The 26,869-nt window shown below is 39.4% G+C and overlaps 1 protein-coding gene and 1 long non-coding RNA gene across 4 annotated transcripts; one reads left to right on the forward strand and one right to left on the reverse strand.

Moving 5' to 3' along the window:
- Positions 1-583: 583 nt before the first annotated feature.
- RUFY1 (RUN and FYVE domain containing 1) lies at positions 584-25,490 on the reverse strand. 3 transcript variants are annotated; one of them, XM_083351728.1, is made up of 18 exons: positions 25,127-25,490; positions 19,630-19,800; positions 19,001-19,118; positions 18,412-18,513; positions 17,144-17,267; positions 16,498-16,559; positions 15,953-16,018; positions 15,615-15,684; positions 14,928-15,029; positions 12,875-12,991; positions 10,732-10,899; positions 9,264-9,361; positions 7,963-8,082; positions 6,011-6,140; positions 4,875-4,969; positions 4,372-4,420; positions 3,864-3,941; positions 584-1,250 (listed from the first exon to the last, which is right to left on the reverse strand). In XM_083351728.1, exons 1-18 carry the CDS (start codon positions 25,413-25,415, stop codon positions 1,107-1,109), a joined length of 2,103 nt encoding a protein of 700 aa, XP_083207854.1. In that variant the 5' UTR covers positions 25,416-25,490; the 3' UTR covers positions 584-1,106. The 3 variants fall into 3 exon arrangements, with proteins under 3 accessions (XP_083207854.1, XP_083207853.1, XP_083207855.1); XM_083351727.1 differs by having other exon boundaries at positions 19,630-19,803; positions 25,127-25,488; XM_083351729.1 differs by having other exon boundaries at positions 19,630-19,803; positions 25,176-25,394.
- On the forward strand, positions 21,616-24,570 carry LOC310636563. Its single transcript, XR_014491750.1, has 3 exons — positions 21,616-21,671; positions 23,662-23,727; positions 23,816-24,570. It is a non-coding gene; the product is annotated as an uncharacterized lncRNA (long non-coding RNA).
- Positions 25,491-26,869: the final 1,379 nt, after the last annotated feature.

Raw genomic sequence — 26,869 nt, forward strand, 5'->3', positions numbered from 1 at the left:
TTCCATCTAATAGATCCAAATTAGTAATTAAAGACTTAATTGCTTTTTCAGGATATTTCATGGTCATTCTTTTCTAAGTCTCCATGCTACAAAGACATGACAACATTTACTGTGTGGTGTTTTTTGTGCAGTTTTTTTTAATGATTTGCAGTTAGTCTGTAAAGCCATGAAATTGCTGCCTAATTGTAAAAAAATGCACAAGTTTAAAATTGGGTATAGATAGTTCTTAATAGTACTGAAAAAGTGACTTGTAAGATTGTTGCAGCATTCCCGTGATCCAAATTTGGGAGCTTGGCAGAAGACATGCATTCACAATGGTTGCAGCATTGTGGGGGGGTCACATGATCACCCTTTTCAACCTTCCCAGCCAGTTCTGGCACCACAATGATTAACTGGCTTCAATTAGCAATAGATAATTCCGTCCCAATTTTGGTCATAAGAACTGTGTATTTCTATGGAAACATTGGAAGACAGATACTTTAGTTTCTGCAGCATACCCTTTCCAGCTCATCACAGCTAATACACCTTTAAAAGTGTGCAGTGCTGTTAACAAAAAAGAAAATTTAATGAACACATTAAGGAATATGTAACAAGTGTGGATCAACTTTATTGCGTAATCACAGATAACTTACAGTATGTTATTCTGTTCACTTTTGAAAGATTTAGAAGGCACATCCAAGCATACATTCTTTAAAAATGCTTCGATTTAACTTTTTAAGATAGCATTTTCATTTTTTTTATTACATACAGATCAACAGAAATTTAAGTGAACTGTTAACAGAAGATAGATCCATTAAGTGTTCAGAAAATTAATTTGTTTTAGAGCAAATCTATAAACCTGAAGTATAAAGTTAACATTCAAACAATAGGATTTTTGAGCTTAAAAATAACAGGTGTGTACACTTGAAATAGTTATTTTTGAATATGACATTTTGCTGGCATTTGATCTATAAAAATACTTTCCATGATTTTGGTATCCCATTTTTATAAATTAAACCTTTTCCTGTTTGAATATAATACACAGTGCCATATGTGTTAATGGAATTTAGAATATTAAAAAACTTGTTAGGTTCATTCCCTGGAATTAGCATTCTGGAACATAGATTTTAGGAAGAAATTGATGTACACCTCTGAAGCAGCAACGTATGGCAAGTATCACAAACCCGTACAGGTTTTGGATATGATGGAAGTGCAAGTTCATTGCTTGAACAAGTATTACAAAAGATGTGACCGCAGTTTCGACAATGGTGCTGCAAATACAGAGAAGATTATTACATTAATAATATCTTAAAATATTATCTTAGTATTAACATGAACCAAAATGATTTTAAAAATAGTTCCAGCTTTCAAAAAGTTACATGGGAATCCAATAAAAACACTGGAACTAGAAAATTTTCAAATGCTGCTTTGTGTCATCCCCTGTTCAATATAGGCCTACAAATAAAGTATTCTGGGAACATAAACTGGATATGAGCTTATCTCCAGGATGCCTCCAAATACATGTTAATTAGAATATTCTGGGAATGGTAATCGTATTCCTTTCAGTCTTCTAAATCAGGTCTTTTCAACCAGTGGTACGGGTACTACCTGTGGTACATTGGCACCTGACAGGTGGTACGGGACCATCCTAGAAAAGTAGTAGCGAGGGAGGGGAATGACCTGAACCGGTGGCAGCACCGCACAAGCCTGAGTGAGAGGTGGCTGGAGCTGCAGGGCTGTCAAAGCTCAGCGCAAGCGCCAGGATCAGCGCTGCTTTGGGGCTGTCAGGGCTCAGTGGAAGCACCAGGATCAGTGCCAGGCTCCAGCTGCAGCTTGGCACTGATCCTGGCGCTTCTGAGCCCAGAGGAAGCACCGATCAGCTGGAATGTTGCAGAATCCCCAGGGTCTTGTGATTTACATTCAGATGCTTGGCAACTGATTCATATTTATGAGGGTCATAGTGTCCCAGGATCACGTGAAGGGACCAAAACCTGCAACCACCCAGCAGAGGGGGGGGGGGGAATACCCCCCCCTGCTGCCAATCCTCAACAGAAATGCTTAGAACAATGAAAAACTCGGACAGGAGGAAGAGTGGCACCGGGCAGGCAGGCAGGTGTCTTGCTCGGCTGTGGCTTGGGGGGCACTTTTTTCAGTGCCATTGTAACTTCGAACAGTCACTAAGCGAATTGTTCTAAGTCAAGGTCTACCTGTACTTAATCACTTTTTTCCTTTTTTTTTGGTCAAGTTTTTGACACCTTGCTAGGTGACTCGTACTTGGATGTTGCCATATCCTAAAAGTGGTACAATGGGTGAAAAGGTTGAAAAGCCCTGTTCTAAATAAACATTTTAGTTCTTTCAATCTCATCTGGAACACCATCCCCTATCTTCTGCTCCTTGCTCTGGATATGTTCAAAAGACCTGAAAAGCTGGCTCTTTTACTAGGCCTTTGATTAGAGTGGGTGGCAGGCCCTGCATGTCATTTGAATGTGTAGTTTTTAATTGTACTTCATCAATAGGTGTAGAATTGGGCATCATAAATTTCATGAAATGGATGTATTTGTCTTTATAGGACTTTTAGTCCTCTGATAATCCTCACTGCCCTTTTTGAACCTGTTTCAGTTTCTCTGAAGCCTTAAAATTGGGGAATTCAGGGGGAATATAGTACTGGGCTCTGATCCGTGCACAAGACATGTGATGCTGATTTCTCTGGACTGTGAAATAGAAGACCTTTGGATTGAACTGGAATCAAAGGGACATGTTTCATGAAGAAAGAAAAGGAATGTGAAGTGTCCTTCCTGAAGGCCTAGATAAAGAGCCACGTGTCCCTTCAAAATTTCAAGGCGGGAATTCTTCAAAAATTTAGGAGAATGTTATTCCAGACGGCAGGTATTGCTACAGAGAAAGTGGATTTCCAAAGGCCTGAAAGGTGCCATTGTTTAATCGATGGAACTCAGATTGAAACAACCTTACTGGATTGAGTTGTCTGGGCAGATACTACGGAAGACAGGAGGTTCCTCAAGGCCTTAGATAACACCCAGGAGCAAACTTGACAACCAGTGCAGTTCAGAAAGCAGAGTTGTTACATGGGCATATTGAAATCTGCCCATCACTGACTGTACTGCATTCTGGACCAGCTGAAGTTTCCAGGAGGTCTTCAAGAGGAGCCTCGTGAAAAGCTCATTGCAGTATTCAAGCTGTGAAGTGACCATGGTAAGAGCCTCCCTTTCCCAAATCTATAAAAGTAACCGGTGCCCCAAATGAAGCTGGGCAAAAGCCTTCCTTGCCATGGTGGCCACCTGTTCATCAAGCAAGGAGTCCAGGAAGACCCCTAGATTATATACATATACTTGGGGAAGCGCAACCCCATTCAAGGCCAAAGTTGGAATATCAGTTCTGGTTGATTGAACACCCAAGCACTACTTGGTCTTGGTAAGAATGAGTTGGAGATGGCTTCTCTCCATCCAAACCCACACAGACTCCAGGCATTGGGACAGAACCACTTGGATGACCCAGATTCAAAAGATATAACTGGGTATGAAGAGAATTCAGACAGCTTCTGGAAAATAGCAACAGAGCATCTGTACTTTTACTCATTCTATGGAGATTCTCAGTCATCCAGGTCATGGTTGTCCCAAAGGAGCTTTTCAAAAGGCAACTGGACTTCCTTGGTTTTTTCCTGAAAATGTTTCACTTCTCATTCAAGAAGCTGCTTCTTGGATGAGAAGCAAAATGTTTTCAAGGAAAAAAACCAAGAGCATCCAGTTGCCTTTTGAAAAGCATCTTTGGGACTCTCATTCATTCTATTTTATTAGTGGAAAAAAAGCACTGATAAATAACTTGTCGGTAGCTATAGAAATATTGGAGCTTGGTATTACTGTCATTACCTTTCTTCTTGAAATGGAGAACTCTTTCTCACACTGCTTACAGTTGGTTGCTTCATCATCTTTTAGCCATGCGTGGCCCTAATATTTTAAAATAATTTTTAGCTTAATTGAATTTATATAGGCTTATAACAAAATAAAAAGATCTACACAAACGTTTGAAAGTTCCTGTAAATTAATTACATATCTAACTCCCCAAGTAGACTTTTGTTAACCCTTAACTATACATTAGAGCAAGCCCGATTGAATGTTGGGCGATTTGCTTCAAAGTAAACATGCACAGAATTGTGTTGCACGTTGGGAAAGAATATACTGACAACTACGTGCCAGAAATTAATTGACCGAGCGAGTAAATAAATATTTAGAGAACAAGATACTAAAGATGCTTTGTCAGTACATTTCTAGGTTTACTATTTTGCCCATGACATTCCCCATGCCACAAGCTGATAAAGAAGTTAATAAAACAAGTTACCATTTCTTAAATGAATCTATATTATTGCATGAACAGTACCTTTAATGCTTTATTTACTTCTTTAATATCTTCCATCTTAAGTTTTGATCTGAAAAAATAAAAATAAATTGTAACTGTTTCATTACAAAGGGTCAACAACTTAGTGTCAATTTCATCATCTCTCCTGGTGGTTCTAGGGTTGCCAGATTACTGGTGACCTTAGTCTCAAGCTGCTTGAAATGGTACCCTTTGCTGCAAGGTAAGATTCACCCTGTCTGAGGTGGGTCTCTGGTAACAATCCATTACTCAGAAGGGAGGAGGCTGAGTGCCACGGCTCTTTTTCTCTCTGGCCTTTCCCTGGAGACAAATCGGTTCCATTGGGAAAAATATCCCAGAAATTATCCTGAAAGGCTTTGGGGTATTAATGCAATGTTGCCAGAACTGTTTATGTGGTTTTAATTACTTAATTTATTTTTCATATTGTACCTAATAACTGTTGACCAAAGAGTTGCAAGATACGTGGTACAATTAATTAATGACACAAATTACTGAAATGTACTCACTGGCTAAGATGAAGCCCCATTTCTTGAAGGGCTTGTTCTTGTTCTTCACAGATCTTTTCTAGCTGCTGCTTCTCTTCCTGCAGTTTTTGCAATTCCTATGCACGCACACATACACACAAATGAAATGGACTACACTACAATTCTATTAACCAGTTTCCCCATCTTTTCTATTTTATATAAAATATTTTATAAAGTCTACTGAAGGTAAAAAGAAAGATAATATATTCTCTCTCTCATCCATCAATAAATATATTTTACTGGAAAGCCTATTGTATGGTCCCATAGCATTAATGAAAGACTACAGTGGTTTCTATCATGAAAACTCCAATAGGCTAGAGAACCTGTAAGTAGAATGGCCTATTGTACTAGCCACAAAAGGTCACGAATGCAACACACCTTTTTAAAACATGAAACTACTATCATCTAGAGCAGGCATGTCAAACTCGCGACGTCACGTGACATCGCATGACGTATCGGAGCTTTTTCCGCATTGCCGGTAATGGGTTGGCCGTGGTTTTGTCGTGACGCGTCTGGCCTGCAGGCCGGCAGTTTGACACCCCTGATCTAGAGCAGTATTTTTCAAACTTGGCCACATTTTTTATACTTCAGCTTCCAGAATTTCCCAATAAATGTGTTGAGTGGGAAATTCTAAGAGCAGATGACCACACATTTTAAAGCTGTGGTTCAGAAACACTGGTCTAGACTGATTGGTGCTTCCCCAAATTACACTGTAATTAGCAAATGTCTTGTACAATTTTAAAGGTGAGAGGATGGAATGTAAGGAATGAAATGGTGTAATCCATTGACCTTCAACTGTAATCCGGCTATGCCTTTCTTAGAAAAATCCCCTCTGCTTTTTTCACTCCAGGGCAGAACATTTTCTCCCTTCAATATCTAGCTGGCTTAACTATGCCCACCTGCTGCAAAACGCTTGTGATTCCCCATTCCAGTTCTCCCATCTTCTTTAATCTTTCTTAATTTTTTTATTGCACATCCCTTTACTTTGCTTGGGGCTAAACGGGGGAGGCGGCAGTGTTTCCCTTAGAAGTAAGCAGAAAGTAATTCAGCCACTCTGAAATCATAAGCATAACCTACCCTCTCTCTCTTGAAAGAAACTTAATCGTCAGGTGCCTTACTTTTTTCAAACCTTCTACTTGCTGCAGTTCAGCTTTCAACAAAGCTGTAGTGTCTTTCTCTTGGTGTAACTCTCGCTGCAGTCTCTGTCGCTGTTCTTTCTCAGATTTTAACTCTCTTTCAATAACTGAACTGTAAATGAAAGAAGCACAACGAAGTTGGAAACGAAACCTATTTTCCAAAAGAATTTAACTTATTAGCATTATGGAATAATTTTGAAAAATGGCAGGAGTTTGTACTTTTCCTCAGGTCAAACCCTAACCCTAACCCTTTTTTTTTGGTTCTGTGAAAATAGCCAGTAGGACACAGACAGCTATTCCAAGCATGTTCAAGAACTTGTCCAGAGAGATTCTGGCTTTCATTTTGGTTCAAAACCATACCCTGAGTCTGGAACTCATTTATCATGCAACTTTGAATCAAAATCCAAAATCTCTTACTTCTTGAATACATGTACGGAATCAGAAACCAGAATTGATTTACAATTTTTACCTAGTGAAAAATCTTCTGATAATTACTTTTGAGACTGCCACCCAAAAAACACTTTAGCCTTCACCATCATTTCCAAATAGACTTTAAGAAAGAAAGACTAAATTTCTTAGGTGCAAACATAGCAATAAGGTTGCAAGAAATGGTATTTCCCCCAAAAAACCATTGCTCATACCATACCTCAGAACAGAAACTTTTGGTAATATAACAACAATGATGACACTATCAAACAAAAGGATTGCTAAGTGAAGGAAAGAGGAAAAATGTTGGGGTGATGATTCACTCTACCCAAAACCTGTTGCCCTATTACAGGTGGTCTTTTAACTTATGACAATTTGTTTAACGACAGTTTGGAATGATGACAGCCAGGGAACGGGTGCCTGCAAAGTACCTCTGACAAAAAAACATAGTACCCCCATCATCCTGAGGTCACATGATTGTGATCTGGATATCAGTTGTCAAGCACTCCACAATCACGTGATTGCCATTTGCAATCTTCTCTGCTGGCTTCCCCAGAAAGTCAATGGGGAATCCGGCAGGAAAGGCTTTAAAAACTGCTGCCTGCTTGTTGCAGAGCCGAGATTCCCTCCTGGCAGGTAGCTTTTTAAGAGCGAAAGGGCTGTCTGCCAGGAGGGAATGTCAGCCTGGAAGAAATCTTAGCTCTGCATGGAGCAGAGATTCTCCCCTGCCCCATAAAGCAGCCCTTTGAGAGTGAAAGGAGCTGCTTGCTGAGGGGAGGGAATTCCTTTGGTGGGCTGCGCAAATGGAGAGCAGATCCCTAAGATCTGAGCTCCATTCCTGCAGCTTTTTGCAGGAGCTCCACTCTGCACAAGGAAGGGAGGGGAACTTCTCTGAAAGGCTGCAAGAACTGAGCTCAGACCTTTTAAGGTCTGAGCGCCGGTCCTGCCGCCATTCAGAGGATTTCACTTTTGGGTTTGGAGGGAAACTGAGCTTGACAGGCAGTTCTTTTGCTCTGTCTGCTTAACCTGGGAGACTGCTTGATGATTGCAGCCTGGACTGCTGGGATTATAGTCACTGAGTGAAGCAAACGTGGGTGTCTCATTTAATGACTGCTTCAATCAATGACTCAGTTTCTGGTCTCAATTGTGTAAGTTGAAGATTGCCTGTAGTTTCAGTGACAAAAGTATTAATTGTACTGGTTCCAGTTTAAGTAGGTTAAGTATCCAGTCCTTGGGAAATACGATTTAAGGAAGTGAAGTCTACCCCTAACTCTTGAATACCGCCTTATGGAGCTGCCCTATGGTAGCACATGCTTAAGCCTCTTATTAGGTGGGCACTGCCAGGCAGAGATTCCTTATCAGGAGTACTTATCCCTGTGGGTGGAAGAACACTTCTGCTACCTTGGCAGTGACTGATTTTTGGTGAACCATTAACTGTAAACAAAATGTGTCTCTTCTATTCAAACGAATACGAACGTTCAAGCTAAGGTTATATAAAATAATAGTACCAGTTGCTATCCAGTTGGATTAGTTGCTGCTTCAGAGTCTCAATTTTGCTCCCCAGTTCTTGTTTCAGTTTGACATTTTTCTCTTCTGCAAGCTGCTTCGCCTTGTCTGCACGCTGCAGTCTAAAGTACAAAAAAGGGGATACACAGACATGGTTGTGAATGTTATTTTTTATACCACATCAAAATGACAAGTTTAAAACAACAGGGACTAGATCAGACATGTCAAACACAAGGCCCGGGGGCCGGATGCGGCCCGCGAATTGGTTTCATGTGGCCTGCGAAGCCATCCTGGAAACAGTGAGGGAACGGCCCCTACTGCCTTGGCCCTGGCCCAGAGACCCTCCTTCTGCCAGAGACCCTCAGATCTGTCCCACTCCTGCCCAGGCCCCCATAGGCACCCTTGATGCGAACGATGTAGAGCTGGCCACGCCCACCCAGTAGGCCATACACACTCTAGCCACACCCACCCAGTAGGCCACGCCCACCCTGGCCATGCCCACCCGGGCCCCTGAGGGCAACTGCAATGCTGATACGGCCCTCAATGAAATTGAGTTTGACACCCCTGGACTAGATCATATGTTCAAAGGAAAGACCATTTCATGGAAAAGTGTTATTTTTGACAGGGAGAAGCTGCCTAGAAAAAAAAAGGAACAAATTGACATATAACTCCGATAGTATCTTTATTTGAAGTGAACCTTTGGCCTCTACCGTCCTAAAAAACCCATGGAGATCTGCCAGCAGCTTCTAAATAGGCTAGCAGAAGAAAAGAATTCACCACAATAGCTCCTATCATAAAATCTTATGATTAATGATAGTAATTTACCCCAGTTTTATATAAATACCTTGATTGAAACAGATATAAAATTGAATTAATAAATGTTTATAAGATCCAGAAACAGCCCATCTCAGTTTCTTGTCCCAATGCTGAACACCGATTCACTCTCCTTTAACTCTTTCCTTTCTCTTCCAAATATTGACCATCATATAAAACTAAAGTTTCATCCTTTCCAGCTTTGTTCATGCATTTCTTATCTATGAAATGTTACATTATTAGTGTGGAGACTAGTCTGCCTAAAAGACTTCTCCCTTTGACAGAGAAGCAATGGGCCTGATAACTCCTTCCCAGGTCTTCATCTTGTCAGAATATGCCTTACAAGGATCTGCAAAACTTTATGGAAATAATGGGCAGCATCAAGGAGCACTGAAAAACTGGCTTTCAGGCTTCACTAGAAACAACTGATGTGCAAAACACTGGAGACCTACTAAGGTCACACCTTGACCAGATATGTGGAAGAAATCACCTGTCCTCCAATTGTTTCACAGAAGACATCATTTGATCTGTTTTGCCTTCAAAGGATGATATTGCTTCTTTTTTCTGTTGTAAAGAACTCTCCGCAGTCTGGAGCAAAAACAAATTTAATCAGGTCACCTTAAATTAATTCTTCTTCTTCTTATAGCTTGCGAGGGTTGTAACAGTTCAGAAAGATCCTTTTTCACATCTCTTTTCATATTCCTTTCCCTTCAAAGATTCTCTTAATTCTAATATAGCAGAGTTAATAAACCTAATGGCAAAACTCAAGAAACTGCTTTAGTTGCAGAACTTCAAGAGAAAAAAACCCCTGGAAAATAATCCAATAAACCTGTGCTTTTACCCAGAGAGTAAATTGTAATAATGAAAAATAACTTTATCTTTGTAGTGCAGAAATAAGCTCTTAGTTGGTGGCTGAAGACATACTTGTCTTTGTTTGGCAGAAGGTCTGCAGTGGTGGAACTTTAATATATATTACAGGGCTACCTAACAAATATGAGTGGTGTCAATTTTTTTTACAGTTCCCTAGAGAGGAAGTTTAAAAAAACTTTTAGCTTTTTAAGACCTACAAGTAGGATTTTGTGCTTCCTGCTGGCAAATGGCAGGAAGCCACAACATTATGTGTTTGCATGGAGCTTTGAGACTGCATTCTGGTCTGGCTACCTTATTCCAGAGCTCTTGGCCATCTGCTCCCTCTTCAAGTATTGTATTTAAAACGGTACCTGAAAAGAGAATACTGCATAAAAGCTTCTAGTATATTTTGAAGTGTCTTAGCTAGATGAGTGATGGAAGTTGACTAATAGGGCATCCCCACTCACCATTAAGCTTCTAAATAATTCCCCAAATCAAGAAAAAGGATCTAATTCTTGCAATTTTCATCTTTTCCAGTCAGAAAACTAACCAAGTTAGGAAAACACTTGTGCTTCTGTCATAAGGATATCACAACTAAAAAACCTGGGAAAGTGAACAATTAGTTGGTTTTCAGCTGTGTGTGGAGAAACCCCTTGTTTGCCAATAGAAGACATCATATGGGTGAGATTGATGGCCAGGTTAGATACAATGATCCTTGTTTCATAATCCTTAAGTTTATGAAACTAGAAATGAATTCTTGGCCTGAATGCTTTTTTCTTACTCCTCGCATGCCATGTATTATCCTAGTCAGAATTTCTTGGTATTTCCATGAAAAGGAACTCTGGCACAGAATCCAGTTATCCTAACTTAACATCTTTGTTAGTAAATTGATCTTAAGCCAGAGTTCCCTATCTGGACTATAACAATCAGGATCTTTAAGTTAAAATCAGCAATGGAAGGAAAGATGGGTTGAGACAGAAAAGATTTTGCACATTTTCAGCTTCAAAAATAATAGTGAACATTGCATCAAGCTTGATTAAACAGATTGTACACTTTAACTCCTGTATTTTAGAACTATTTGTGGCCATAGCAAAGAAACTCTTGAATACCTGAGATTTATTGAACATCTGCAAATTGATAGCCTTAACTTCCTCCAACTGCTGGCGAAGTGCAACCAAGGTATCTTGTTTTTCATGTGTATCTTTCTCTAGAAGTTTCATGGCAATTTCCATCTCTGTTTTCATTGCAGTTTGAAGGTCCAATTCTTTTTCCAACTCCTTAAAAAATATAATACAAGCTGCATACATAAAACACTTCATGTACATCATAAACGTCAATATACAGTATTATTTAGGGTAGCCTTCTCAATTTTATGCCCTCTTGGACTGCTGAATTGTTCTTCTATAGTTCAAGGCAATCAAGGGAAGGAAGTTTTACACTAAATAAATGAAAGAATCTTTTATATTTACCAGTTACATTGTACACTTCCCCCCAAATTGTTTTGCTATGATCCAGAAGAGATTCATATGCATATTTGGACTTTTCATACTCTCCAAATCTTTCTAATACCTCCCAGGCATAATTGGTTATGGACTCTTTGTATTGTGCTAAAGCAACAACAAATATTGGAGAGAAAAACAAAAATAATGACTTTTGCCTAGCTTTGGGCATAGAATTTTTGAATCTTTATTAGTATATTCCTGCAACCAACTGGAAAATCTATTCTTATATTCAGTTCTAATCAAAAAGCCAGGTTTACACAAATCAATTTTTTGCATTTTCGTAAACCATTACTTTATATGAACATATATTTATTTTATATGAATAAATTGAAAAGGGAGGTCTAAGGGTTATTTAACCTTTCCACTGCCAGACAATGGTGGCTATGCACAAAATAGTATTCTATTATTCTTCCCCTAGGACACGGGTCGGCAACCCGCTGCTTTGGAGCCGCATGAGGCTCTTTCAGCCTTCTCCTGTGGCTCCCAGTCCTCTGCCATTTGCAGAGAGAGAGAGAGAGAGACAGAGAGAGGCACTTGCACTTCCCTTCCCTCTCTCTCTCTCTCTGTGTGTGTGTAAAAGAGAGTGGCCTCACACTGTTCTCGGAGAAGCTGACAATCTTATTGGGCGGGGCTCCTGCCTTTGCTGTGTCTCCACAGGAAGCAGCAGGAGAGCCAGCCCAATAAGAATGTGTCAGCTTGTCCGAAAATAGCGTGAAGCCACCTTGCCAGGTGAGCAGAAGATCAGAAAGAGAGGGGGAGAGAGAGAGAGAGAACTCATGCACAACAGCCTCTATTTCTTTTTAATTAAACTCTTCAATTAAGCTCTCCCCCTTGCATGCACGCGCACGAGTTTTGCGGCTCCCAGTGTTTTTTTCCCCTCTGGGAAACGGGTCCAAGTGGCTCTTTGAGTGTTTAAGGTTGCCGAACCCTGCCCTAGGATTCTTCCATTTCCCTTGCAATCTTCCCTACTTAACCCTCCTCCTCCAACTCTGTTCATTCTGAGTATGGATTAAAACCCTCATTATATGGCTCCTAGCTGATCCTCTCTGATATGAACAAATTAAGGATGAATTTGCAAGTGTGAGGCTCAAGGAAAGCTCTTGTATCTGCAAAAGCGGTATTTTCAAGTTTGTTTTTACCAGCTGCATCATTCTCATTTGGGTATGTATGGCATTTGACTGCTAGCCCTGTGTGCTTCTGGCTGGACTGCTGTTCAAATCTAATTGTGAGCATCAGTGTGTCATTTTTTTCTTGTTAATTTAGCTATTAAGCAATAGTTATTAAGATAGTAGATAAGTAATAGTTTATGATGATAGATCAGAAGTACCCAAGCTATGTCTTCCAAATATTTTGGAATACTGCTTTCACTGCCATTCATTGTCAGGATGAAAGCTGAAATCCAATATATAGTGCCATCATAGTGCCAGTCTCTGAACAGATTAGATTTGATCTGGAGTAAGAACAGACTGGTGCAATATACTCCACTAACCAAAATACCAGAGGCAGGCAGTTTTGCACACGTCTTTCCTGTCTGATGTTTTTGTAGCTTCTATCACAATGGCTCTCATTAGCATTTATAACTGCTCTTCCAATTAGGCTTTCATTGAGTAATACAGCTAACCCAATCCTCCTCCTTATCCTAGCCCAGGTTCATCACTTTGTAGTACTTAACTGCATTTTAGATATGAAACTCTGTCAGTTAAGACTAAACTGAACAATTATTTCCAGTTGTTAAATTATGAGCTCTCACCATTCGAATTCTTTTCTCCTCTTTTAATTGCTTCCAGACATCACTATACATTTCATCTAGGCCTTGTCGTGATTGCTTATAGGTTTCCAGTTCCACTTTGGTGTCCAGTTTAGTTACCTAAATTAAAAAGTGGGTGAATAATCTGCTAATAGATTGAAGACTCAATGTTTCTATAAAAGAAATCAAAGATGAGGTTACCAATGGATGCTGCAAGCAACAAGGTATCTTATACCTGTGAACAATATGAGCAACAAGATGCTAAAGACTCAAAGATATTGATTTATGTTAATTTATGAAACTGTTGCAGTTAGCTGGGGGAAAAAAAGCAAAATACTTGTTTTCATCCATTGATTTTCCTGGAAAAATGTCAAAGAAAGTTGATTTCTGCAAGAGTGAACTGGAAAGTCCATTCAGTATGTACAGAACCATGGATGGGGAAAGTAGCTGGAAACTGAACCATGGATAGTATTTCAATGTCCCACCTAATGGTGTTAGTTTTAATGAGATACAATTATTTGTTAGATTTATATCTTGCCTTTCTTTCAAGAACTTAAGGTAATTTACATGGAGAATGCTCCTTATTTTGTCCCTATAATAACTATGAAATAGGTTGGGACTAGTGTGACCCAAAGAGATACCATGGCTAGGGGTGATTTTTAGTCTCTCCAGTCCTAGTCCAACCTTTTAAGCACACCACCATTGGACACAGGCTTGCCCTTCACTGAACAAAGGTCTTCTTTAATTTGCAGTAGGAGACAAGGAGCGATCCTGCTGGAGATAGCTCAATAATTATCTTCACCTCCTCCACTCCTCTATGGCACTTGGCTCCCTAATTGCTCAAATAACATCGGACATTCCAGTGGGGCTTTTAATGGAATGGAAAATTAGAGAAGAGCCAATTCTTTTCTGTCAGATGTGCAGAGCATATGAATTTAAAGCATCATTATCATCTTTGTCATCAACGGAATAACTGAGCACAAATCTATGTCTAACCTGAGTGGCTGTACATTCCGGCATCCCGGGACATTCAAAATGTTCCATCGCTTTCTGTGGGGGGTGAGTTTTTACCCCCCGTGGATAGGGCTCGCAACTTGGGAGTCCTCCTAGATTCATGGCTTACCTTAGAAGACCACATAGTAGCCGTGACTAGGGGGGCTTTCGCTTTCGCTCTGGACTGGGATGCCCTGTGTACGGTCACTCATGCGCTCGTGACCTCTCGTCTTGACTATTGCAATGCGCTCTACATGGGGCTTCCCTTGAAGACCACTCGGAGGCTCCAACTGGTACAGAATGTGGCCGCGAGAGTTGTCTTGGGAGTTTCCCGGTACTCCCATGTTACACCTTTGCTCCGCGAGCTGCATTGGCTACCAGTTGTCTTCCGGGTGAGGTTCAAGGTCTTGGTGATGGTTTTTAAGTCCTTACATGGCGTGGGTCCGGAATACCTTGGGGACCACCTGCTGCCGGCGTCGACTCCCCTCCGCCCTGTGCGTTCCCACAGAGAGGGCCTCCTCAGGGTGCCTCAGGTCAGAGAATGCTGGCTGGTGGCCCCCAGGGGGAGGGCCTTCTCTGTGGGCGCCCCGGCTTTGTGGAATCAACTGCCGGTTGAGCTCCGGATGGCACCGGATCTCCGCTCCTTCCGGCGCGGGTTAAAGACCCATTTATTTGAACAAGCTGGCCTGGCCTGATGGGGAGTTAACTTAGGGTTTTAATATTTGTATATTTTTACTGTTTTATTTGGGCAATAATTTAATTTTTTCTTAACTTTTGTATTTTTGTATTTTTATTATATGCCCTGTTCACCGCCCTGAGTCCTTCGGGAGAAGGGCGGTATAAAAATTTAATAAACTATAAACTATTACTTGATCAAAATGATTATCTTGTTGCATGTCACATATATAGGAGTACCTTTTTGTGCCCTAAGAGATTTATATATGTATGTTCTGTGCACTTTTTTGTGTTAGAAAGAAAAATAGATAACATTTAAAATAAATAAGCAAACAGTTAAGGCTCCTATATAGTCTTAGGAGATTATGTAGGCTTTTCAGTATCTGACCTCAGCATACTTTTCACTGCGTTCACGAATTAATTCGTTTTCATGTTTCAGCTCCTGTTGTTCTTCCTGGAGAGCTTTGATTCGATCTGTTGCTGCTGATAGCTGGTCAAAAGATAGCAGAGGGAGAGCGATTAAAAAATGAGAAGATGAAACAAATGAAACATTCCCCAAATGAAACATTTATACATTATCCTGCTGTTCCCCAAATGAAACATTCATACATTATCCTGCTGTTCATAAAAATCTGCTATTCAGTAGTGCCTCAGATGCAGATTTGACTGCATTTCAAGATTTTACTGAGTAATTATGTTCCTGTTCCAAAATAGGAACTAATTACTGTTATGCTTTTTCGTTCAAGCACTATTCCTTTCAGACGATAGCATGAACTTACTCTGCTCTTAATAATCACTTAATAAGATAAGGTTGTAGCTCAATCACCTGAACTTTTTACACACAAGTATGTATTTGTTTTCCAAAATCCTGAGGTAAAGATAATACAGATGGACCAATGGCTTGTTATAAAAGTAGCTTCCCACATTCCTGTACCTAGAAGTTACAATCAATCTACAAGTTGTAATATATTACTTTATTTATTTGTATCCCGTCTTTATTCTCTAGGTTTTTTCAGGTACATTTGAACTATTTAATTTAAAACGTAATTGAAAATATGTCACCGTGACCACAAACCTCTTCTTGGAGCTTGGAATTTGTTTTCTCTAAGCACTCTATCTTGCTCTGAAGATCTCCAACGGTGCAACTATAAAGAAAGAGACTCAGTATCTGTATAATAATTCTAGCCACTTCATCCCAAAAATAAAAAAAAATGGTTTCTCAAAACAACCAGGGTCCCCAAACTAATAAAATGGCCGAATCCAAGGCAAAACCTGGGGTTCTAACGAGGTAAGGGGAAGGACATAAAATACTAAAACTCAGATTTGTAAGGAAAAGAGCAGGCATCCTTTATGTTAGAATTGTGGTCTTCATATGAGGGTGGGGGGAATAAAGTATTAACCAACAAACTATACCTTAAATGTCGATTAAGTTCTTCCACGTAATGTTTCTGGTCAAGCACAGCAGTAATTCCTTCATCTCTGACATTTAAAGAAAGATCATTGTCTTTTTAAAACAGCCAACTGTTTCAAGTGCAATGTTTACATTTAGAATGGTTGTTGTATAAGATATATATTCATTCTATATGCTACAAGTACAAATCCAGAACACCATGATAAGCAGGTATAATAATTTATTTTATCCCTTTATTATTTTTATAACTCAAGGCATTGAATATGCCTAACCCTCATTGCTCCACTAATTTTCTTCACGACAACAATGCTGTGAGATGAGTTGGGCTGAGTGGGTGACTGGCTCAAAGTCGCCAAACTGACTTTCATGCCTAAGGCATTACTTAATGCCAATTTACACTGTTTTATAGTTTTCTCTTTAATTTGCCTATTTCTATTCTGGTTTCAATTTCTTTCTCTAAGGTCATTAGGAAAGTTTAAACTGGACTCAGCTCCGATATAGTTTTCTGTTACACAATTTTAAAAAACAGAACCTTAACTATACATACCCTTTGCCATTGTCAGTGCACTGTGTATCCTTAAGGTACAGAGAAAAATCAATCACTGCAACCTGACAAGATAAATTTCATTAAATTAATTGTATTTTTTCTCTGTAATACAATTCACTATGATGTGCTTTTCATACCCTTTTCACATTCAAGGGGATTAAATGTAAGGGGATTCAGGCCATTAACATAGTCCATTAATTGCCATTGTCCCAAGATGAACTCAAAATACTTGTTATATTGATAGAGATTTCTTTGACAGCATTAGTGTCCAACGCAAACAACCATGCAAAGCAGAGAAGCTGATTTAATAGAGCACAGCAGCTAAGCAAAATTGTAGGACATGACATGACCAATGACACTCACTACAACCAAGGAAGAAAAAGGTTCAAATAAATTGCACAAATGAGCTCTGCAAGAGGAAGAAGATGAGCACAGGATACAAAATGTGGCCACCCAATTTGCATAGATTCAAACTATTGCTAACTTGTAGTTTTATGTTGGGACAAAACTTCTGTAAATAAGCCACCTATAAATGCAATTATTACATTTTCAGAAACATCTAAAACAATATGAATTCAGCCTGGTTACCCTTGGTTCAGGCCTAGCGTTGCCACTTAGGACTTAGTTTAAAGGAGATAATTTTCACCTGCGAATCCAAGTCTTCTCCTTTTAAACAGAGATTTGCATCAATGACATTTAGTCCCACCAACAGGCCTACAATCAAAGCTCCTTCTTCTTCCATCATCAACGCATCAGGCTCATAATATTCACTAGGAAAGGAAAACATGGTTTAAAGAGGAATATTTTTCTAGTTATCACAGTGGAAGATTTAATTTAATATTTAATAATTTAATTTGTATACCGCCCTTCTCCCGAAGGACTCAGGGCGGTGAACAGGACAATACATAATAAAAAAACGGATACAAAAATTAAAAAGTGATTAAACAACTATGCCCGTAGTAATTAATACATATTAAAAATTAAAACTAATTATAAAAAACCCAACCCCATCCCGTCAGACCAGGCCAGCTTGTTCAAAAAAGAAGGTTTTGAGATCACGCCGGAAGGAGCGAAGGTCGGGGGCCATCCGGAGCTGGACCGGTAAGCGGTTCCATAGGTCTGGCGCGCCCACAGAGAACGCTCTCCCCCTGGGGGCCACCAATCAGCATTCTTTGATCGGAGGCACCCTGAGGAGGCCCTCTCTGTGGGAGCGCACTGGACGGAGGGAAGTTGACGCCGGCTGCAGGTGTTGCCGTAAGATTCACTTGAGGATCATTAAAAAGATTTTTTTTCTAAACTAAATATCTCTTATCCAATTAATATTGTGAATATAAATACTGAGCTAGATTTAGCACAAATGGAAGAAGGATTTCTTCTTTTGTCAGGAGTTTCAGTTGTAATAACACTTTTCTGTCTGTAGAAGAGTGACAGGGAAAGGGAATAGCCCAGTGATTGCGAACCTTTTAGAGATCAAGTGCCCAAACTGCAAACCAAAACCCAGTTATGTATTGTCGAGTGCTGGGTGGGTGTGGCCCATTGGGTGGGTGTGGCTGTGGTGGTAACACCAGACTGGGTGGGAGTAAAAAGTTCAATCAATGAATTCCAACTTTGCGAGATCCTTTTTTGAAATTGATTGATTGAACCTTTTTTTTTGCACATGGCGGAGGCGGCCTAAAGCGAAAAGGTTTTATAAAACCCTGCTAAAGGCCTAGGACTGGGGCAACAGCACGCATGCCCACAGAGAGGACTCTGTGTGCCACCTGTGGCATGCGTGCTATAGGTTCGCCACCACGGGAATAGCCTGTTCCCATTTTTCACTAGCAGGAGTGATCCAAATTGACTTCTAGACCTAATTTAACTGTTTCTCGTTCTGCACAGTAATAAATGTTCTTCTTGAAGAAAAATCCAAAGTACCTCAAGAGACACTTGTGATCCAAGAGTACTTTCAAGTAGTCTGCCAGTTTCTTTTGCATCACAGCAAGATAAAGCCAAGCTCTGCCTCTTCCGACTGGAGTCCTACAACCCCACAGGAAAATCATTGATTAAATATGTCAAATTGCTCAGCATACAAAAGGAATGAGAAACAAAATATTGCCAGGTTAAACATGAATAGCATTTGCTAAAAATACCAACCAATTCCCACAGAAGATAATTTGTCAGAACTTGAAAAATATTTAAAGCCTGCCCATTTTTTTAACTTAATGTTTTCTCTTTACGTTGAATGATTATGCAACTCTACCATTAGTATTAGTACTTTACACAGATGATTTTGAAAGACAGTAAATAAAAGGTAATGCAGGTTGGTAGTTTACTCTAAATAAAAATATTCTGAGTTACAATCCGTGTGGGAAAAAAATCTGCTTTTAACGTGTTCAGCAAAGATCATCTGATTAGTCTAGCAAATTACAACTAATAGCATTAAAAAGATAAAAAGCATGCATTCTTTTAAACAATTTTCTCTTATTAACCCCATTAAAGAACTATAATATCTGTTTCTATTCACCTTAATTCTGGCAGATTTCTGACACTTGTTGCTAAATCTGATGCCTCTGGACAAAGTCTCTCCACTAATTCTAAAGGTCCAAAAAATGATTTGTTCTGCCCAATAAAGCTCTTCTTAGCTAACAGTAGAATGGAAGGAAAAACATATTATTCTTCAGTTCACATAATGTAGTTATCTACAGATGCAACCTAACTGGACTGTACTTTTAGACAAACACTTGACGTTGGATATATTCTGAGTGAATATATCACAGACTTTCCTATATGTTAAAGGAACTTAATATACAAGTAACACTTAGAAATGTCTATTTTCATATATTTTCAGATATGCCTTAATATAATTTTTGTTTCCCTAATGCACAGAAGTAGGCAAATATATCAAACTATGCATTTACTTTTAAATGTGATTTCCACCCCCCCCACTGCTTCTATGCATTTTCTCATGGTTCAGAAATTACACCATTCTAGCTAAATTCTGCAAATATCTAGTGGCTATTTCTGTTGTATGGGGACAGCTAAATAATAAAAAAGCATGGTGTCCTTCAAATATTAACCAATAAAAATAAAGTGAACAAATAAAAATATGCTTTCAATCACACAAACATAAAACCAGATTTGAAGAAAACTCACCTTTAAGTCCATGCTTGAGACAATGTTCCAAAACAATAAAGAACTGCTGCAGAGGAGGGAAGTCAGAATCAAGAGTCCTCCCCAAACTCAAAGCTGACTGGATTAAGATTTTAATGCTCAATTTCATCATATTCACAAGATTGGAACGTTCTTCCATTGTGTGGGTTCTGGCTGCTAAACATATATAGACAAACAGACATGAGCATAAGAAAGCAAACTCTTGTAATAGATCATAGGCTTATTTTGAAAATGTGAATCCACACAAATAAGCATTTTCTTCTCATGCTAAAAAAAATCCCCTGCACCTGGAATAGCATACATAGGTATTATTCATAAAAAAGCCCAAAGTCTGCAAGTATTTTTAGTTCCTTATTTATACAGCAAAAATGCATAACAATAATGGAGTCTGAATCAATATGGCAAAAACATGTGTGCATAACCAAATGTGCACAATAAGAACCATATCGCTATACATTTCGGTATCTGCAACAACCTTAAAAGCTCACAGGTACTTTTACTCCATTCTCCCCAGAAGGATGCTTGCAGTGCAACATTTTAATCCCATTTCATGTTTCCTACAGGAATGACCATCATAGTTGCTTATAAACACAGATGGAAATCTTGTAAGCATGTTAATACAAAAAATAGTCGTGGCTATAGAAAATAGTCAAGGCTACAGAAGAAACCCCATGCTTCATTCTTGGCCTGATTTAAAGGTTACAGCGAGAAAGCAAGCATTGCTATTTCCGCAGAAAATCGGGAGCAGAAGCAGTTCTCCATAGGAAAATCATGGGCCTCCTCGTGCATGGATTTATCCAGCGTCCCACGCTTACAGACATACAAGGGCTACTCAGTCCTGAAAAGCCTTCCCGACGGCGATTCCCTGTCTCCACCTCCCGTAGAGGATCACGTAATACTCCAGCCTTCCCACAGGCAAAACCTGTCATTTCCTTTCTCCTCCCCCCCACCTTTCCCCCATTGGTTTTTCACCTGCACCTGGGTTACCCGAGCAACACTTCCCACCTCCTGCACGTTCAGAGAGAGGCCTCTCATTGGACAAAACACACCGAATTTCTTATACGCTTTCTGCGAGCCAATTACAACTTTGCATCAACCATTCCAAAGGCTCGGATTGGCCATTCTCTCTCATTTGCCGCCTTAAGTTTTGACAGGGGAGAAAAATGTTCAAATTCTCACCCCAAACTCGCTTCTCATTGGACACAGAGGCAAATTGGCCCAGCAAAGTCCGAGCCATTATAAACAAGAAAGCGGAGACGCCATTTTAGTTGCTCCTGCTTCTGGAGGTTGCAGCTTTCTAGGCTTTCTCCCCCAGGCGACCGTTGGGGGCAATGAGCGTCGGGCTTTACCTTCCATTCCCATTTCTGGAGAAACGTAACATTTTAAAATCCATTTTCCAAATGGAATTCAGTTCTGTTTCCTTCTGTCCCGCCTCCTGCTCAATACAAAGTAAAGCATCTCTGATGGACGTCTCGTCAGCCTCTACCTAAGACAGGCTGGGAGGAGAGTCTTTCCCCCGCTTCCCAGGCCTAGATTCATTCCCATGGGGTTCTGCTCCAATTTTTGCTCTGTCTTTCAGGATTGCTTCCCCCTCCCCTTTTTTTCTTTTCTGAAAATGAGCCACCCCTCTAGCTAGGTTAGCATGCCTGTTGGGGAATTCTGGGAGTTGAAGTCCATATATTTTAAAGTAGCCAATTTTTTAAAAGACTGGTTTAATACAACATAAGCACCCTGAGCAGCCTAAACTAAAGCACCTCACAAGCACTGTTCCTTTCAGAAGCACAACTCCTGGCTGAATGTGATCACCTGGACTACAATAAAATATGTGTAAGAAGTGGTAGACAGAACCTAGCAACTTATGTTTTGATTTTTGCCTGTATGCTGTGGCTGGGATACAGCTATTGATTTGTTCTTCCTGTCAGACCGTATAGCCACATATGAATGAGAAGCAGCATTTCTGTCAGTTGTATGGTGTAACACGTGTATTGGTATCTATGTGGATTGTGCAGTGGACAAAATGAAAGGTGAGCAGAAATAAGAGATTTGATTTTAGAAGCTTGCAAGCTTTTTTGAATTGTTAATAGTATCTGCATATAGTCATTTATTACTTTTAAAACTTTAAATAAAATAAATTAAACCACTAAAACAGATGTGATGGATATGCAGGGAGAAGATCCATTTTTCAAGGAGGATATTTTAATACACTTCAAATTTAATCCTAAAAATATTTGTAGCATGATATTACACTAGATCTACACTTTAATATAGTTTATTCTAGAATATGGGTATGATTGCTGCTTTGGTTAGAAGCAATTTTCATTTGTGTTGGAGTTCGTTTATGCATCATTGTGCACAGCATATCAATATTAATTTAATGTATTAAAACCTGCCAAGTATTTTGTTAAAAATGTGGCTGATTGTAACTTAATGACTCAGTCTTTTAAATCATATTCCCCACCAAGAACCTATTACAGAGAGATTGCTCAATCAATTTTAAAAAATAAGAATTTGTTGAGATGAAGTATATATATTTTTTGCATGTCTTGTGTTTTCTCTTGAAAATATTTTTCTATTTCTGATAAATGTGAAGTTCTTAAATACAATACTATTTGGTGAAAATAAATTCTTCCTGAGACTTTTAATAAAACGTTATTTTTTTTCTAAGTTTGAAAGCAATTGACTATTGAAACTGGGTTTCATTTTATTGAACAGTCAACTGTTGGAGAAACTTTTACTTGGATTCCAGCACTGGAGGGATTAGATTTAAGGAGTGAATTAGTACAAACAATTTTTTCTTTTTTTCCCCTTTTCTTTATTTTTCCCTTTTAGTCAGTCTTGACTCCTAGCCACCACCTGGAGAAATTCCTGCAGTTTACTTGGCAAGATTTTTTTGGAAGTGGTTTTGCATTACATGCTTCCTAGGTCTGAGAAAGAGTGACTGGCCTGAGGACACTCAGCTAGCTTTGTGCCTAAGGGAGGACTCAGTCTCTTGGTTTTTAGCTTGGTATCTTTACCACTATACCAAACTGGTTCTTCAAGACAAAACATTAGCTGACCAAATGTTAGCCTAATACTGTATGTTGTATGAACCCAGCTTGGGGGGAGGGGAATCGGCTTATAAATCAATGTGTCATGCAAACCTAGAATATTAAATAAACTATGATTTAGCTACCATTGTTAATACCAATTTTCCCCCAAATTTATTTATTTATTTATTTATTTATTCGTTTTATATACCGCCCTTCTCCCGGAGGACTCAGGGCGGTGTACAGAGCAAAGTAAGTATACAATAAAGCAACAATAAAACAAATAAAATCCCAAATCTATCAGGCCAGGCCGGCTTGCTGGAATAGATAGGTTTTTAAATCTCGCCGGAAGGTGCGAAGGTCGGGGGCCATCTGGATTTCGGCTGGTAAGCGGAAATTGGTTAATGTATAAATACAATAATGTCTTTTTATTTCCTATTATTGGAAAACATATTTATAAAATAAAATGAAGTGATAAAGGATTAAATTATAAATAGGAATTAGCCATGTTTTAGGAGATTATTGAAAGAATATTTTTTCTGTGAAGTATGAATAATGAAACATTTTAGTTGTATTATATTTTTATCTTAAAGTCAATTTTTTGAACTAAAATTAAAGTATTAAGATTCCCTTGGCAAAATGGAATTTATTAATATATTTACATTTCTTCTCAAAATCTCGGTGTTCTTTTTTTGTTATAAAACAAGTGCACTGCTTTTCATTGGGATGACAACTTTATAGTTTAATGTTCCAGGAATTAGATTATGCTTCATACATATGCACTTAAAATCATTAATACCCATTATGTCTTGGTAAGTACTAGTACTTCTGAAGTGCTCTATTGTATACTACTTTAATTCTCAGATTCTGATGAATGTGTGTATATGAATTTACATTCCATTCAACTGATTTCTCTGCATCATTAACACGTTTTATTCCTGCCACATAATTTATACATGGAATTAATCCATTCTACTCATGCCTTTAGGATTAAAAACATATTTATATAAGCTCACTAGAAAATCTGCACTGATAGGACAATACTAAAATTCTTGTAGGTAATCAGATTTATCAGATTTATTTTTGAAGTTGATTATTAACACATTTATTGTGAAGCAAATAAGTCTTTTTTCTGCCAATAGATTCTTAGGACTGCCTGGACAAGCCCCTGCAATTTTCTTGGCAAAGGTTTTCAGAAGTGCTTTGCCATAATCTCTTAAGGCTGAGAGAAAGTGACTGGCTTCAACCAGATGGTTTCATGCCTTGGGCAGGACTAGAACTCATGGTCTCTTGGTTTGTATCCTGATGCCTTAACTACTACACCCAGCTGTCTCTAAATAATACTTAGATGGGAGTTTTAATAAACACAATGATTCTTCCTCCATAAATGTAGAAATCTAAGACTAAGCACTTTTGACCAGACTGGTATTTTTCCATGTGGAGAGATTAGAGCTGTGCAGCAATGTAACTTTGAAGAAGAATTTGATTTGAAAATGTGTGTGGGTGTTCATGTCGCACCTAACTCCTTAAAGAAACTGGGGTCCATGGGATTTATCCCATGAAAGATGTGTTTTAGGAGACTGACATGCTCTAAATAATCTATTTGAATCACTGCACAATCAAATGGTTATATCCTAAAGTGCAGGGCCTAAAGCTAAACCATATCTTTGTCAGTGCCGTGTTTTGTCTCTCCCATTTATAACTCAGTTATTCCTTTTCAGTTTACTTAAAGATTGTATATTAAAAATTTCTGCAATTAAATTTGTTTCTCTTTGGAAATGTACTGTGATATGTAAGCCTAGACACAATGTAATTTACAACATACATTTCTCAGCATTATTTATAATCTGATAGACTTCAATATTTAGCAAATAAATAGAAGTTGCCCACTTATACACATCAATGTTTTCTTTCGGTATTTTAATTCAAGTAGAACTGTACTGTACTGTAGAACTGTACTGTCATATAAAGAAAACAAACCGAGTCATAAATGTTATCCAGAGTAAAGGGGGGAAAAAGATGAGTCTAAAACAGAATCTCCACCTTTGTCAAGCATTCAAAGTTCAATTCACAATAAGATGTATTAGAAATATCTAGAAATGTTTTCTAGAATTTGCCCTTGAATCTATTTTCAACTGTGGGGCATAGACCTTCAATATGGTGATCGTTTCCAGGCATGTGCAGAAAACGAAAAAAGGAAGATGGGATACAAGGAAAAGCTCCAAATCAAAGGAAAAAACGACTCCCAGAGCCAAGTCTGTTGAACCTGGGCATTTCTTCTATCTAGAAACTACATTTTTCTAGGATACATTCTTTAGTTAGTCGGACGCTGAAAATCAATTCGCCCTGAAAGTTTTCTTTACCCAGCCCCTCCTCTACCGTGAGAAAAGCCACTTGCTCGCTTTACACCCCACACCGCCATTACCAAAGACAAGCAATAAACATAGCCATACTTTGTTTTGCTGGGCTGTCATTGCTGAGTGGTTTGGGAATGAGTCCTACCGAGGCTGCAGACTTCAAAGCGTTTCCGTAGCTCACCGATAAGTTTTCCGAGGCTTTCTTGGCCAGGGAGAAGATGGGAGCGGACCAGCTGGCATCCGCCCCCTGCCTCTCTCTGCCATCGCCTTTCAGCTCAGAGGCGCTGGGGATCTGGGCGCGATCGACGACTTCGAAATCTTCTCTCGATTCAGCCGCAAGTTCCTGGCCGCTCTGCCCGTCTTCGGCCATCTTTCCTTGGGTCATATGACACCCGTCAGCATCAAGACGAGCCTCACAACTTCTTCCGGCAGTTGTGCTGCGAGTTGGCGGCCGCGCCGTCGAAACTCGGTAAACGGAAGCGAGAAGGCGCCGAGAAGTGTCTTGAATGAAAGTTTACGTGATTGACTTGCATTGCTTATCTGCCCGCCCTTGATCTAACTCTGGGCGGCCTCTCTTTTTTTTCTCACGTTTTTACTCGGAAGAAATTCACTTGTGCTTAATGAGGTTTATTTCCCAATGTTTTTCCTGGGAGACCGTCTCAGTTTCCATCGAAACTGGGTGGGAGTTTGGTGCCCTCCCTAAGCACACGCTTTTCTTATTACCGCCCTCGCCGTCTTTGACTAAAACCCAGCAGGTTGATGCGGAACGATCAGTTTACAGCGACATAATTTCGCTGTCAAAACAAACCCTAACTCCCTTTGAAAGCCCAAATGAAAGATGGGGCCGGAATACCTATCCTTAGTGATGACACGTGTTATGGGGGAGGGTGTGTGTGTGCGTTAGAAATAATACATTTTGATTTCACGTGCATATATTTTACTGTTATGTTTTATATTTTGTATGGTGATCCGTGTAAGCTTTCTTCTAAAAGCGCCTAAATCACCAGTCATTTGAATGAAAGATTAAGCGCGTGCCTTGTTCTAAAGTACTCTTTCTTCTCCAAGATGTTTTCCAAACAAGATTCCTGGGCGTGGGGAACTGCCTTTAAATCTTCCATGCTGATTTGTGTAACAGGTAATGCCATCAGTTTACAGAATGAAGTTTCACTGCCATCTAATGGAAAGGTCTGGTAAATGCTGAATCTGTTGATTCAAACGTCTTGAGAGAGCAGTACAATTTGTTATATACTTCCAGGGCTGAAGAACTTTAGAAGGGAGCAGAAGTGCATATGAAGCCCCTCTTTTGAAGACCTTTTATAGGGAAGATGGAAGTTTCACACCCTTCTATTTCTGTGAGACCTGTTAGTAGTAAGTCAGGCTGTACTTTGAGCAATTATCTTCTAGAACATATACTTAAGGTCTCATTTAAGCATAAACCCAGAACCAACCGCTCTACTTCTTACAGCAGCCCGTCTCACTATAATTATCCAACATTCAGCCAGTTGTTTCGATTGGATTTGGCATTTTTGTCCGCCTATCAAGTGTTTCCCAAGGCCTGGGTGAAGCAGATGTTGTTAAAATGTTGTTAAAGGTACTATTGCAGGATGTAAGCTGTTACAATTAGAGCTGCCTTTTGCAGTTGATTGACTGTGACTTTGTCAGTGCTGATGGTGTTTGAGCGGCATGTACTTGGTAAACAACTTTTGGTAAACAATTTTTCTTTTAGTCGTCCTCAGTTGATGGCTCTGCTTGCTCAGCCAACAGTCCTGAATTCTGTAGTTCTTTTGTCACCAGATGTCCAGTAACACCTAGTGTGGTCCTTGTTGACCTGGGTGACAT

The sequence above is a fragment of the Vipera ursinii genome, assembly GCF_947247035.1.
Source record: "Vipera ursinii genome assembly, chromosome: 2".
In the NCBI taxonomy this organism is placed as follows: domain Eukaryota; kingdom Metazoa; phylum Chordata; class Lepidosauria; order Squamata; family Viperidae; genus Vipera; species Vipera ursinii.